The 15949-nt window shown below is 50.1% G+C and overlaps 1 protein-coding gene across 1 annotated transcript; it reads right to left on the reverse strand.

Moving 5' to 3' along the window:
* Positions 1 to 11509: 11509 nt before the first annotated feature.
* On the reverse strand, positions 11510 to 15344 carry RPL35 (ribosomal protein L35). The gene is made up of 4 exons (XM_030535565.1): positions 15242 to 15344; positions 14450 to 14586; positions 13727 to 13808; positions 11510 to 12848 (listed from the first exon to the last, which is right to left on the reverse strand). The coding sequence occupies exons 1-4, from the start codon at positions 15242 to 15244 to the stop codon at positions 12699 to 12701; spliced, it is 372 nt and encodes a 123-aa protein (XP_030391425.1). The 5' UTR covers positions 15245 to 15344; the 3' UTR covers positions 11510 to 12698.
* Between the last annotated feature and the right edge of the window lie 605 nt (positions 15345 to 15949).

A 15949-nucleotide genomic window follows, 5' to 3' on the forward strand; every position in this document is an offset into this window, starting at 1 on the left:
CAAGAAGAGCTGCATGCTGGGTTCAGGGTCAATGCGTTAGGCACTTTCAAAGGCCAGGGGAGCCTCTCCTCTTTCAAAGTCTGGCCAGAAGGAGGCACTCAGCCACTCCCTGTCCAGGGTGCTGCACAGGCAGCAGGATCCTTGCAGTAATGGTGACAACTCAACAAGTGTCTCTTTCCCCCTAACAGGGCAGCTTCCATCCTGCATTACGCGGCCAAGGGAATTCAAACACAAATGGGCCAGAATTAAAAAAATACAGTGGGATGCAAAACTTTTCCAGCTGTTGAGACTTGCTGCTGTGCTCGTGAGGGAGCGTGGTACATCAAACACACTGAATCCAGACTCACCCACTGCCAGGGAGGATAACGAGGTGGAGACAGGTACCCGAGGCTTGTTCGTGTTACACTGCACAGGTTGATGGCAGCAGGGATTGGGCCTGGGACGGTTGACTTCAGAAACATAACTTTCTCCTGCTTGAGCTGCTAGCCAAGGCTTCAGATGGCTCAACAACCTCTATGTGTGCCCCACCCATCGCTGGCATGGGGATGGAGCGCCACACTCAGTGGGCCACGTTTTCCGGTTCTGTGAACAGAATACTTGGGAGAGTGACCCACTGATGGAATCCAGGCCTGGAGCATCAAAGCCGAAGTGAAACCAGTCACCACAAATGACGGGGAGACCCGCAAACTCATGTCGCTTGGAATGTCGGGTGCATCTGCAGGGCTGGGAGAGCTTTGTCTGCTCTGCTTGTTGAAACGTGACCTTATTAAATGCAATGGGTTGGGATTGCCACAGGCAGGGGCAGGGGCCAGCAAAGAAGCTGTGGGAATTCTTCAATTCATGGCACCAAACAGAAACCGAAGATGTTTGGTTTCTATATTGTGAAAGGACATGAATCAGAGCCTGGTTACAGGGGAAAGCATCATCCTCTGGCCCAGAAAAGACCAGGCAGGGCCTGGCAGTATACATGGAGGAGCTGCAAGCTTATCCACTAGGGCCCCCTGTGTCTAAAGCCCCTTCTGGCTGTGAGCTCATTAGCTCTTCTCAGCTGAACAAACTTAGGCCTGGTTAGCAGTTGGATGGGAGATGCCCATGTGGAACGCTGATGGAGGAGCTGTCTTTCAGATGACTCATAAAACAGAGACTGTGGCCATTTAATGAAGTACTTTCTCTGGTGTCCAGGCCAAATTAAGCCTAACGCACTGCTTCCTGGCCAGCCAAAGTACCCATGTCATTGTGCTGGAGAACGCAGCTGTCCCTTCCCCTCCTGAGCCGATCCATTGTGCAGTGCTCTTGGTGCAGACAAATGCCATGCTTCAGCAAGTCTTTCTTTCCAAGGTGAGTGGCTCCAGCTGGAGCAGCAGCTCTCGTTCATGCTTGTCAAGGTTAGGGTGATCAGATGTCCTGATTTTATAGGGATTGTTCCGATTTTTGGGTCTTTTTCTTATATAGGCGCCTATTACTCCCCACCCCCTCTCCCTATTTTTCACACATGCTGTCTGGTCACTCTAGTCAAGGTCAGTCCATTTCCCGGAACAGCACCACAGCTTGCTGGCATGAAAGTTTTGCATTATGAAAATTACTAAGGTGGCAGCATGAAAGTAGATGGAGGCTGAGGGCATGGGCGTGGCTGCTCAGGTAGGTTCCCCAGGTTGTCTCTGTGTTTCCAGTTTCATCTTCCTGGACGTGGTATGTTTGCTGGTACAGGATCTGCCTAGGCTGCCTGCAGCATGCAGGGGTGCCGTCACTGTGCAGTTTGGTTCCCTCCCCCCTGGGAACCAGTTGCCTTTTCCAAGCTTGGTGTTTTCCAGAAATCCATTAGCAAAGAAATTCCTTGGAAGAGAAGGGCTGAGAGAGGCCTGGGGTTTTGAGATTAGTTGGTAAACAATAAACCCACCCAAACCTGGAATCCTCCTGCTCTAAGGGACCCTTGGGCTTGGCCACAGCTAGCAACTCTTGGTGTTGACGGATGCTGCCCTGGGGTCACTGAATCTATTCCATGGACCTCTGGGAGCCAGTGGGTGAGGGATCATCACCGCTGCCAGGAGTTGCTACACTGGCCTCCAGGAACTAAAGGCTTGTTTTCCTCCTAATTCATCGAACAGGCACCCTGGTCTGTTGAGACCCTGGATCCATGCAGGAAGGCTGTGATTTTACTATTATCCATGTGATTCCTTGGACTGGCTTCCCCACAACTCCCTGGCAGCTGGAGCGCTGAGAGCGAGTGCAGCCAAGCAGCATCCTGCAGACTGGCTCACCCTTCCTGAGGGCTGAGCACCAAGCCCTGAGCTGACTAGAAACTGCTAATTCAAATCAATGTGGCAGAGAGCAGGCACAAGCCAACCAGGGGCAGTGGCACTAGGTAAGCTGCTGAGAGCTGCTCACAACCTTCCTTCCTACAGAATGCCTGTTCATCGTCCGGCACGGGATGGACACAGCAGGACTTGCAGCCATTTCGGGGCACTACAGACCCTGACTAGTTCTTCCTTGAGCCAGGCCACTGCCTAAAGCACTGGTACTTTCTCGAAGGCTGGGCAGAGCTATGCAGAGTGGCAGCCCGGACACGTGGTCCTGTCCTGTCACTCTTTGCCCGTCACAATCCAGCTGCCCCCTTTGTGTCCTCTCTCACTCCCGCCATTGCGCCCCACTGCCTAGAACTCGCCTGCTGGGGCACCGAATCCTTCCACACCAGGCACTGCTGCCTCCATGGAGCCAGTAACATCCAGCCGCCAGCGTAAGCACTGACTCTACCTGATCTAGAAAGAAATAAGCCTGCACTGCCCGCTGCTAATTCCATCTTCTGTCTGCAGTGCAGTTAGTGTCTGGTTTGCCTCTCTGGCTCAGAGGCTGAGTCTGCACAGAGCACACACACTGCTAGTGCTTAACAGTGCAGACACGCGGGGGAGCCGCAGGCTGGAGAAGCTGGTTTCACCAGTGAGACTCACTTGCTAGCAGCAGGAGATGATGGGTCTGTATGAAGCTAGGGCAGCTGTTCATATAATTGGAGAGAGAGAGGGTATGTGTCTGTGTTTCACACACATACACACAGACACACACAGAGATAATTTCACCCTTGTCTTTACCCAAGGATCTCAAGCTATCTTGCAGACATTCATCTAGCCCCACTGAACACCTATATTGTTATCCCTACTGCAGCTGAGCCAGAAGAAAGTTAAGTGACTTGCCTTAGGTTTCATAACAAGTCAGTGGCAAGGAGGGAATGCTTCCAGCCCTCCCCCATTCTAACTATTAGACCTCACCCCCAACCCTGGCCCTAAAAGAGAGGATTTTTCATAGCATCTTGGATGTGCAGCTTTTCATTAAGCACTTCTTACTCTGACAGGGAATCAACTAAATCACTCAGCAGCCTTTGTGTAACGTGAGCCAAATCCTGTGCGCTGCAGAGATGGTGGGAGCCGCGGCCCAGGCTGAATAGTAAGTAAGTGACAGAACACTGATTTTATTCATGGCACCAGCAGGACTCAAATGATGCACGGGACAAATCCTCCCTTAACAATCTGCTTTACAAGCCCTTCAAACAAAATGAGCCATTCAGGAAAGTGCCCGGACTGCTGCCCTTGGCAGACCTGTGACTCGCTGCCTGCATGGCAAGCAAGACTTGACGTTTTCCCTTCGCAATGCTGTGTACAATAACAACACAGCGGGTTGGTGCAGCTAGACTGCTCTGGGCGGCAAATTAGATGTTAGTTATAGGCGCTCAGATACTGACACTTTCTCCCTTGCCCACGTTTAGTGCAGTCAGCAATATGGGCTAAGAGTAGCTCACCCGTAGCAGTGAGCTGATTTCTCACTTGGGTTCCTGCATTATCAGGCTGGCTAGAAGAGCACTGAGGCGGGGAACTGAGCACGGTAAATCCTGCATTGCAGGCAGGATGGGCAGGAGGGTAACAGAGCAGATTAAAGGTCCTCTTTCATGGGAGGTGCTGGAGGACCATTGCCCCATAACTTCCTGGCCCCATGTGGGGTGGAAATGGGGTGGTAGGTGATTTTAGATTATGAGTTTCCAGACTCCATTGTTACTTGTTGGGGCATTCAGCCCAAGGGGCAGCAAACATCAGAGAGCACATGGAGGCAGCAGTGGGCCTCAGGCTCTTCCTTCACCAAGCTGTTAGATATCTGTCACAATCAGCACTGCAGGGCAGGGTTAGGCAGCCTGGCCAAGGGGAAACCCATAGGGTGGAGGGGAGAGCGAGGCTGTCAGCAGAGCAGGGGGGTGGGGTGGCAGGGTGACCTGTAAATGTGTGGGAGGAAAGAGCTTCCATCTGGCCTCTCGCAGAGGATTTGGCTTCTCTTTAGAGATGCAGCTGGGGGTCAGGAGGCCAGGCTGGGCGCCTCCAGCCTCTCCCATGCAGAGAAGCACTCTTAGACTTTGTTTGTTCTCAGCAAATGGGATATATGAGCGCACATCATGTTGCAATGTTCTGAACACAACACAGTGTGGTCGAAGCTGACCATGGAGAACACAGCTCATTTTGCTGCTCCACTTGTTACTAGGAATAAAGCTTTGGGTATTTCTATTGCACCTCCACACAGGAAGCAGTTAATCCTCACAGCCCAGTGCTGGGTGGCACCCGCCGTCCCAACACGCACTCGCAATGGCCAGCACACTGGGCCTGACACCCTCTACACCCAGACTAGCTGCAGGGTGTGGGCCAGAGCCGGAAAAGAGCTGAACCGTGGAGCTGAGGATGGGGACTCCTGCGCTGAGTGCAGCCAGGGCAGGAGAGTCCGTACCAGATTGAAGGGCCTCTCTCCTAGGAGACAGTGGAGGACCATTGTTCTGTAACTTCCTGCCCCAGCTTCAGTGTTAATGCTGAGACACAGAGGGGCCCTGGGTGAGGCTTATGGGGGACAAATCTACACCATGCCTGCTTCTGGAAGTGTGGACACACTGAGTCCTGCACAGGGTCAGGAAGGACAATTTCACATGGTGGGACCTCACCTGAGCTATTCTTGATCTGAGGAAGTCAAATTCTGAGCAGATACCCAACCTGTCCTGAGGCAAACACCCAGAACAAGGGATTCCCGAAGGATAACAGTGTGGGAAACGTTCAAAGAGCTGCTGTTCATTTAACAAGTGCTAACTCCGCTGCGTGGGGCAGAAGTAAAGCAGAAGCTGCAATGAAGACAGGTTCATTCCTGCACAGCCTAGGTGTGTGCGGGTGCAGAGGAGAACCTGCATTTGATGAGAGTCATTTGCAAGGCCTACGATCACTGCAAAGTGACCAGATGTCCTGATTTTTGGGTCTTTTTCTTATATAGGAGCCTATTACCCTCTATCCCCTGTCCCAATTTTTCACATTTGCTGCCTGCTCACCCTAGATCACAGCCCTATTGCGGTGACAGTCACAAATGCTTGTAGTTGGGGCAGTCAACCAGCCTGTCTTTGTATTCCTAATTTGATCTGTCTGGAAACATCTTATTTATTGAAGTTGATATTCCCCAGGAAATCCGCTTCAATGCTATGGAATGTCTTCAGTTACAGCGATAACATAACCAGCTTCATGCTTGGAAAATCTTTGCACAAATCCTGGGTCCCATCAGCAATTTGCTCATGTGAACATCATCAGGGAGATCTCTGAGTATCTGCCCATCTGGAACAGAGAGACTCACTCCCTCTGAGAAAGGGCTTCTGTTAGCTCCCCATTAATTTACCTTTAGTATGACAGTTATTGGGGTCTGCCCGTCATCTGCAGGTGTCTGAAGCATGTACGCACCAAGGGGAAGGGGAGACGTTCAGGGGGCTATAGTAAAAGGTCCCTCGGAGCAACAAGATGAAAATGAAAGGACAAACAGAGTGAGTTTCTGGCAGTTTCCCAGCAGTGAAATCCAGGTGACTCCCGGGAGAAGTGGGATACAGGATATGGCATGACTCTGTTTCATGCTTAGGGCGCTGCTTGTAAGACACTCTGGGTTGCCTGGGTCAAGGGCTCAATCCTTGATCACTTCTTTTGTGAGAATGCCCCAGGCTACAAAGATACTCAGTGTGTCCTCAATCACTCCATGGCTTCAGAGCTTACAGGCTAGTATGAACAGTTATGAGGGGGAAAGATGCTCTCAACACCTAACGAAGAGTCAGGACTCCTGGATTCTATCCCCTGCTTTGCCTGACAAGTCACTCTCCCTGTCTGTGTCTCTGCCACCCCATCAGTGTAGTAGGAATAGTACTGAGGGACTGGGAATTCAATGCTACTGGTAAACCTCTTTGAGATCCTCCTGTTGAAGAGGTAACATGCTCAGCACAGCTTGGCATATTGCTAAAATGCCAGCTCAAACACTATGTGCACGAATTTTGACCTTGGTTCTCAGCAAAGTTCCTGTTGTTAGTGACTGAAGTTCTGAGAAAAGAAGATCTGCTTCCTAGGGTCTAAATTCTTTTTCCAGGCAGTGTTTTCGGCAGAAAAAACAGGCTTTTGGAATGACCTGTTGTACATCTCACCTGAAGCCAGGTAGAGACCCATCCCTTAATACCTCCAGGTTCAGAGCTGGATCTAGCCAGAAGGGCAAAACTCAATCTAGTTTCAGGTTACAAAATATTTGAGGCTGTAATGCTCTCTAGTGCCTTCTCCTTAAACTGCAGTTCATTGGGCTCCTGATGCAATTCTCAGAGCTATTTGGAGGACCAGGGGGTTTACTACATGGTCACTCACAGCCCATCACACCTGTGAAGCCAGTGATTTGGATTTGCAGTAAGATGTTTGTGCTTCTTCACAGGACTGCACCATTGGGATACCTAATACCTAGGGACTCTAGGAGTCTCTCTGGGGACAAGGGAGACAGGAGATGTAGGTAGAACCTGCAGAAGAAAGAATCTGAGGATGGATGGAGATCCCAGGAGGCTATCAGAGGAAGAAAACCCCAAAATAGCTAGAATGAGCTGCCCATGTCTCTGTCAACTGTACCATTTCAAATCCCTTTACCCTCCATGCTCACTACCTAACCAGATACTATCTTCCTGTCACCCTCCCTAGCTGACAGCTCTGCTGCATGCTTGCTTGTCCAGAAAGCAACAGAATAACAGCCCTGTGTTGTAGTCCCATGCAGTATGGTCTTGTCAAAGCACTATACAGCTGTCCTCTTAACAAACCTAGCCTTACACTGACTGGCCTTTTAAGAGAGAATGGCTCCAGCCCCACCTATGACTCCTTCAGGCCTCCTCCCAGGTGAGGAAAATTGGCATAGCCACATGACAGGGGAGTCATGCGGTTAAATCAATCCAAACGTGGAGATAAGTGAGAAGAAAGTGTTTTAAAGGCTGTGGGCCAGGCTGGTCCTAGCTGTGTAGAGGCAAGGAGGGAGAAATCATGTCTTTTATTTGACCAGCTTTGGTGGGTAAGAGGGGCATTTTTGAGCTTATGCAGAGCAGTTCTTTGGGTTGAAAGGGGATAACCTGGAAAAGCTGAGTGAGGGTTGCAGCTGACCTGAATTTTCAGCAGAGACCCTACAAAGAGGGCTATGAGACTCCTGGCCTAAGGGGTAGAAGAAAGGGGTAGACTCTAAATAGAGGGCTATAGGATCCCTGAACCCATGTGAACAGGGGGCTGGACTTGAGGAGTAAAGGAGAAAATTGATTTGTTGTAATATGAATAAACTATATCCCGCAAAAGTACAGAGGAGGAGGAGGAATCTTGGTTTAAAGTGCTCTGGCCTGGGGGTAAGTTTTTCTCAGGTCCTGAGGGAACTGGGGGCAGTGTGCTTACAGGGCCATGTTGGCCCATGGGGGGTGCCCAGAGATGGCTCCCTGCTACAGACAGTGTTAGCCTCATCCTATACATGGGGTAGTTGAGGAGCAGTGAGGCAAAATTACCTTTCCACAGCTATCCACTAAGTCCCTGGTGAAGCCAGTCTCCTAGTGCTGTACTTAATCCACCAAATTATGGATCTGAGTGCTTTACAAGCAGTAGGTGTAATGGGAATTCTGTCATTGATTTCACCAGGGGCAGGCTTTCATCCATTCACTACTGCAAAAGCACAAAGGATTAATGGGATCAAACTGATTCACTCTCAAGATGTATGGATGTTCTGAAATGTACATTCACCTGAACCTGCAAACAGCTGCCAGTCAGAACTACTCCAAGAATGAAGACCTATGTATGTTTTGGGCAGACTAATGTGCAGCCAGGAGTTTTCTGTATAATGCCATTCTCCAACTGGCAGCTTTCCATGGGAATCAAAACTCTGAAGGTACATTTCTAAAATGAGAGGGGAAGGCAACCTGGAGTTGCTAATCTACCAGCTGGGTTGTAGAGGAATGCAAACTCACTCCCCTGTAACTACGGAGACAGCCAGGCTGCCTCTGTACACAGCAAGAACCATTTCCAAACATGAACTGCCCCAGATCAGCTCTGGGCCTCCTGAAAGAGGCTACTGCATATGCTGAGAAGCAGCAGCGAGCCCCACCCCGACACAGGGAGCAGGATGGGGGAACAGCACAGACTGACAGCTGAGCAAAATTGGCTTTCCCACCAAGTTAGTCAGCCCTGCCAGTTCAGGCTAAGATGTGCGGGAATGTCTCAGAATGTTTTGCAGTGATGGATGTAACATAATTTGTGAGGCACAAAGGTGAGGCAAGTCCTGAGTTACATGGGCTCTATATGGCCTGGCTTGGTGGTCCCTGGACTGCAATCAGCCTGGTTTACTTGTTTACGCTAATCTGAATGAATGTGACACAGAGGTAGGGGCCCTTTGAGGTCAAGTTCTTCTGTGGCTGCGAGGAACGGATGGAAGGGCAAGGCTGTGGCCAGACACCTATAGGTGTCTAGGAAGGTCTGTGACACTCAGTGTGGCCAATCAGCTCTCAGTGGTTCCTTGGGGCTAGGATTGTTCTTATCCAGCTGGTGCAAGAGTCACTCTGACAGCTAGAGGCAAAAACAGCTGAGGGATCTAGTCAGCTTTGCTTTGGTGACAAATCTCACTGTGTCCATAACAAACCTTAATGAAGTAGAAGAGTCCAATCCTGGTCCCGCGGGATGGACTAGGGGGGATTAACCGGCCTTCTACTCTGGCCTCTGTGAGGCCATGAAGGGGAAGAGTCCAGGGCCCCAGATGAAATTGTTCACAGCATCACTGTTCCCTGTTTTCCAAGATTGCCCTGCAGCAGACATTCCCCTCAGATGGCTGCAGGCAAGTTGTCTACAGGCCAGAAACAGACCGGCCTGCTCCTGCCCTAACTGCTGTTCACTTTTTGTCCCTACAGTTAGGCCAGACATTGAGGCTCTTCATGGGGCATGATGATGATATGCACAGTTGCGACCTTTTACTGAGTGCTCAAGATCTGGTAACTAGACCTCAATGTCCTGTCATCTTCTAGCTACTGACATATGAATGATATGCTACTGAGTTATAACATGAGACCTTTCAAACAGAAGACTCTATCCAGGTAGGCATTTATGCTGTGCTCTTTGCTAGGGGATCTGACAACCTTAATGTCCAAGCCATTTAGCCAAAAGTGCACCATTCTGAAGCTTAAATTGCATTCAGAAATGTTTAGATTTTCATTTGCAATACAAGCATGAACTGGTGTTGTTTTCTTTTTGTGATAGGCAATTGGTTCCTGGAATTTGCCTACAAAAATCAAGACAAACCCCTAGTAGGACATCAGGGCATTATTAGCTGTTTGCTTCGCTGTAGCAGGAATGTTGGTAAGAACAACTAGACTCCTTTCTAGATTACCTTATTGTCATGGTTTATCATTATTTTATTGTGCACATATAGGATGTTTTATAAAACAAGTACTCTGGTCCAGGCACAGTACAATAAGGCAAAATCAAATCCTGGTCTCCCTGCTCAGCTGTGAGTAGCAGCTATTATGGCAGGGCTCCTTCCCCTGTTAAAGAATAGAGTAGCTGTAGCCACCTAACAGGGTGATACCATAATGCAGTGGTGGGGAAGGGTGCAGTAACCTCTGCATTGATTTTAGCACACCGTAGACAAGCCTTTACCCTAGTTAGAATTTATTCCAGCCTATGAATCCTTCAGAACTAGTGTGAGCAGCATGGAGGAGAATCTCTTCCCTGAATTCACTAGGAGGTGGATCAGCCCTTGTGACAGAGTGGGAGTAGCATAAAGCTCACCCACCGCTCTAAGATTCCCCATATGGGTTAAACTGGGAGATAGTTAATTAAGGACTGGGTACTTAGCCAGTTAGCACTGGAATTCAGCTCACCAGCTTGAGAGGGTTAAGGAGGGTAGAGAAAGGGAGAGGAAAGGATGGCTAAAGAAGCCCAGATCTCAGAGATGAGATCTCTTCTCCCATCTCCAGCCCCACTGTTCTGGGCCTAGGGTGGAGCTTGGCTAAATCCTTTCACTATGAGGACAACTATACAAGCCACTCTAAAAGAAGCACACTGGTGAACCTATGCAAGAGTGTGTGAGAGGATGGCTTGCAACATGAAACATGGTGTGGGGAAATACATCCTGTGACACCTCCCTCAATGGATAAAGAAACTAATGAGATCCAACACAGACTGCACACTATTGGTGCTGCATTTAAATAGCAGCTTGAAACACTTCAATATGTTACAGCTGAAGGGAACCCATCTAATAGCAGCTACAGCTCATTGCTCTGGCTCTGCAGAATTCTCTACAGGAAAAAAATAAGTATTGTAGGAAAGCAAGCTTGGTTGGGTCTCTAACTGGCTGTTTTACAGGTGGAAGTGTGGGAATTTGCATGGCTCTTTAGCCCACTTATAAATGAAGACTGGGTACCGAGAGGAAGAGAGCCTGATCATATCCAAAGCATTGATGATAATGACAACAGCATAGGTTATTCAAACAAGAAACATCAGTAAGGAAGTACACTATACCTCTTTATGGGTGCAGGCTATTATGACAATGGCCCTTGAGGTGATGCCTGCTCTCTGCTGGAGAAGGGAACTGTCACACATCTTGAAAGCTACATTGCACCATAAAAACACAATCTTCATATTACTGTGATTTTGTACATACTACCAGCTTGGCCTCTTCCAACATGCAGCTGAAAGCTCTGTACAAGAGTCCTGTGGCTGAAGTGTCACTGACTAGCAGGGGAGGCCACACAGCTTAGCTCCAGCAGGCACTATGAACGAACGATGGGACTGAACGGAGCCTGCAAATAGGTCTCATAAGTAGAGCTCTGTGTTTGTCATGGAGGTCGTGGAAGTCATGGATTCTGTGACTTCCTGCGACCTGATTTCTGTAGCACCAGTGTGTCTGACCCCAGGGCTAACCCAGCAGCTGGCCCTGGAGCCAGCCACACCTGCTGCTGCTGGAGTGGCTCTGCAGCCAACCACATGGGCAGCCAGCTGCTGCTTGAGTGGCCCTGGCTGCTGCTCTGGCAGCCTAGGGGATTGCCTCAGCAGTGGTCCCAGGGGTGACCAGAGCAGCCCCAGCTCAGTGGCTCCAGGTAGTGGTCCTGGGGTGGCCAGCGCAGCAGCTGGCCTCCCAAGGCACCTCTCCAAGATTCAACCAGGAGTATTTATGATATAAGTCATGGACAGGTCCTGAGGTGTGTTTCTTTTGTTTTTTGTCCATGGCTTTTACTAAAAATACCCATAATTAAATCGCAGCCTTACTCATAAGCAAATAAATCTAGTTTTCAGAACCACTTACATGCCCACGATTTTTTGGTCTCACTGGAGACCAACATGCCTGCTAACTGATATGGTCTTAATATAAAAGTAACTGTAGTGAATATTCTGGAATATCAGGCATAGATAATTCAAGTTTCTGCTGATACATCAGTGCAGAAAGCTCAACCCAGACTGTTCCACCTTCACCCGACAGAAGCACAAAGTAGGGATAAGTTCTGCACAGCCAAGAGCAGTGCTGACAATTTGCCAGGAGCAAAGGGAGCCTTCCATGCCTGTAATAAAAGAACCACCTCTTGGGAGCTATAAATCCTCAGCAGCGTGCAGTGCTCTCTCAATTTCATTTCAGAGGGTGGTCAATCCTCTGAAATCAAGATTAAGATTGCAATAAGCTTTCGAACCACACTTGAGCACCTGTGAAAGTAAGGTGAATCTCCACATAATAGCCTAAGCATTACTAATAATGCTAGTAATTTTTAAGCACGAATTGTATGCCAAATGGTTTAAAATGACAGATATCATTAATGGCGATATGGACATTTTTACTGGATATACTGGGGTTCATTGGAGCAATAACAGTAAGGAGTTCCAGCTGTACAGTCACTGCTCAAAATAAGCTCTGGCAAAGGAGACAGAGTGAAGAAGAAGGGACCTCACTATGCTAATTTACCTATACAGTGATCAGATCCTCATGTGACTGACACTAGAGGAATTTCTATTTTAAGATTTTCTCAACTACTAGACACACACTAGTTCACTTGAGAAGCCAGATGTTAAATACTTCTGCCCCAAAACTTAAAAGCTTAGTGGATTCAAATATTTGCAAAGACTCATGTCTGCCTAAAACATTAGCATGATCTTTATAGAGGACACTATGGAAAATTAAACAAACAGTTTTATAATGCAAATGGTGACAAATTAACTGTAGCATCTTCCAAGCTACATTAGCATAAGGCTCCCATGATCTCTAACTGAAGTTTCCCTCCATGCAGTGTTATCATGAGTTCTGAACCAAATCCATACTATAAAACAAGTATCTATGCCTGTCAGTTTCCAAACAACTTGATGTTTAATGAGAAAAAGCTGACAGATCCATAGTATGCAAAAGGTTTATGCCTTAACAGCAAACTTCCGGACAGGGTACAGGCGCTCTTTTCGCTGCTGTTTTTTGGTCTTCAAACTTTCTTCGTACTTATTTAATCTGCGGCGCATGGCACGAGTCTTCTTCGGCCGTAGGTCAAGAGGCTTGTACTTTTTGCCCTGTTTGCAAAAACAACAACAAATGAGCCTCAAAAGTGGTTGTGTGGGTTTTTTTTTTTTAAGCAGACTTTACCCTTGCCACTGCATCCACGCTGTTCAGTAATCTGCAAAGGATCTGGGTGTGTACAAGTACAGAAAGCTGTCCTGCCTGTTGGTACTGCATGAAGAGCAGGGGCTATGACTTCCCTATGCCCTTCATGTGTATGACACATTCTTCTCCACTAGGAAATGGCCTTACCCTCACAGCTGCTGAGTAGCATACCACCATCAGTCACTACCAGCCATTTTACCAGACAGGACTGCAGCCTACAGTTGGCTGATTCCTGATTTTATTAATCCCAGGAGTCTGCCAGTACCTCTGGAAGTATTCACTTGGGCACCTGCTCTAGATAATTCTGGTGTACAGCAAAGAATGTGAACCATGAGAAATAACACACTGCCTGAGGGGAAAAAAATTCCAAAAAAACTGTTCGTGTTCTCAGTGATTTCATCCCTCAAGACTGCCAATCTTTACGAATGTATTTTCCAACAGAGCACTTACACCTGTGCCTGCTGGAAAGCACACAAAGCCAGATAACAGAGTTACATGCTGTCCAGTAGAAGAATCCTTTAGCAAGAACAGATTCACACTGCATCTACTCAATTCAGAGCAGTGCTGGGTGTTAGTCTTGCAATAAACAATATTTTGAAAAGGGACCATTATAATATGAGATTAATGTTATACTCTCCCCAGGATTAGAACATTTGAAAAAATCTCATTTGCAGAATTATTCTTGCAACTACCCGGATCTCTTGCCTCACAACTCTATCCACATATATGAAAATGGCAAGAAAGGAATGTAGGGTAGGGCCTAACAAAGTACAAAGTTTGGACTTACTTTGTAAAATTTCCTCAGGTTCTCTTTCTGGGTCTGGTTGATGACAGTCAGCACTCGGGCAATGGATTTGCGGACAACCCGGCTGCAGAGTAAAGAAATAAGCCTCAAAATACAGACAGACAATAAAAAAGCTTAAAACCAATAAGTACTTTACAAAATATGTAAGAGGAACTATAGGATTAGAAAATGGAGGCACTGCCTGAGAATTCTCTCTTACTATATTCAAGATATAGTTGTCATTTTACTCTTAACAATTAGAATCTTACCACCCTGGAGCTTCCCCTCTACCCAAACACTTCTCCTGTTTTCCTTTTCTTCCCCCCATGTTTCTCTTCAATGCTATCTACTCTCAGGACAAGGATGGTATTGCTACATCATATATCTCAACGGTGCCACATCAACAAGAAGCAGCCTGCCTCTGTAAGATGAAGAAATTGCTACAGCAATATCAGTTGTAAGAAGTAACGCTCCCTTCCCCTCGCAACAGGCTCAGTGTGTGCCCACACAGCATAGCCTATGGCTGGGGTCAGATGAGGGGTGAAGCACCTGTAGCCTAAGGCCAGGGGCCCTGGAGAGTCCCCACCTTGAGGCAGGGCACAGCACTGCGAGGCAGAGGCGCGAGTTCTGATCAGCCCAATGCAGCTGCAGCTTCACAGGCCCCACTCCCGCCGCGGGCTCACGGCCAGGCCCCTAAGTGGAGCGTCCCCCTGGGCTTGGACTTACATCTTGGACAGCTTGGAGGCGGCTCCGCCAGTCACCTTGGCCACCCGCAGCTGGGACAGCTCCACCTTCAGGTCATCCAGCTGCTTCAGCAGCTCCTCCTTCTTCTTCCCTCGCAGGTCGCGGGCCTTGATCTTAGCCTGCCACGGAGAGCGCGAGTCCGCTCAGAGCCCGGCCGGCCGGCCCGCCTGCCGGAGCCTGCCCCGAGCCCAGCCGGCCCGGTCCGGCCCGCGCCTCTGAGCCCGGACCCCACGGGCCGCCCAGCGCCGCCCCCGCGCCCCGCCTTTCCCCGGGCCCGGCCCGGACCCCACGGGCCGCCCCCGCGCCCCGCCTTGCCCCGGGCCCGGCCCGGACCCCACGGGCCGCCCAGCGCCGCCCCCGCGCCCCGCCTTTCCCCGGGCCCGGCCCGGACCCCACGGGCCGCCCCCGCGCCGGCCCCGCGCCCCGCCTTTCCCCGGGCCCGGCCCGGACCCCACGGGCCGCCCCCGCGCCGGCCCCGCGCCCCGCCTTTCCCCGGGCCCGGTCCGGCCCGCCCCCGCGCCCCGCCTTTCCCCGGGCCCGGTCCGGACCCCACGGGCCGCCCCCGCGCCGGCCCCGCGCCCCGCCTTTCCCCGGGCCCGGCCCGGACCCCACGCGCCGGCCCCGCGGCCCGGCTCCCCCGCTCCCGGCCTGTGCCGGCCCCCGCCCGAGGGACCGGCCGGGCCTCCTGACCCTCCCGCACTCCGGGGGCCGCCCCGCCCCGCGGATGGCTCCGGATTACAGCTGCGAGGGGTCCCGGCCGCAGAATTCACTCACCATGTCGGCAGAGGCTCGAGGTGAAAGGACGGAAGCCGAGCGAGGCCAGAAGGTAGAACGCGAAAGAGCCTGAGTGGGTGGGATCAACCAATCCAGTCTCACCGTGCAGGGGTGATGGGAGGAGCCGGCTCATTGCAACTCGCCCCCTGCAGACTCGCCGCGCAATGGTACAGCCAGCTACAGAGCGCCCAGCCTTCCCGACTGAGAGGGGAGGGGTGGGAGCCCTGGGGCTGCTGGCCCCGGGGTCCAGAATCAATAGAATTCGTTAATCTGTGCACGGATCCTAGCAATTGCTGCCATTCTAATCAAATCAACCAGTATAATAAGTATAGTAACGACCAAGTAATTATATTGCATCAGGCTGGGATTCTGCAATGGCTCTGCATATGGGCAGGCCCAGGGCTTCAGTGGGGTTCTGCATGGATCCCTTGCATGATCAGGTACTGTGCCTCAGGGCATGTCTACACTAGCCCCGGGTAGCGATCGATCCAGCCAGGGTCAATTTATCATGTCTAGTATTGACATGATAAATCAACTGCTGATCTGCTCTAGGACCGACTCCGGTACTCCACTGCAATGAAAAGTGCAAGGGGAATCTCTGGGAGAGCGTCTCCCGGCGACACAGCACAGTGAAGACACTGCAGTAAGTAGATCTAAGTATGTTGACTTCAGCTACAATATTCACATAGCTGAGGTTGTGTAACTTAG

The sequence above is a fragment of the Gopherus evgoodei genome, chromosome 16, assembly GCF_007399415.2.
Source record: "Gopherus evgoodei ecotype Sinaloan lineage chromosome 16, rGopEvg1_v1.p, whole genome shotgun sequence".
In the NCBI taxonomy this organism is placed as follows: Eukaryota; Metazoa; Chordata; order Testudines; family Testudinidae; genus Gopherus; species Gopherus evgoodei.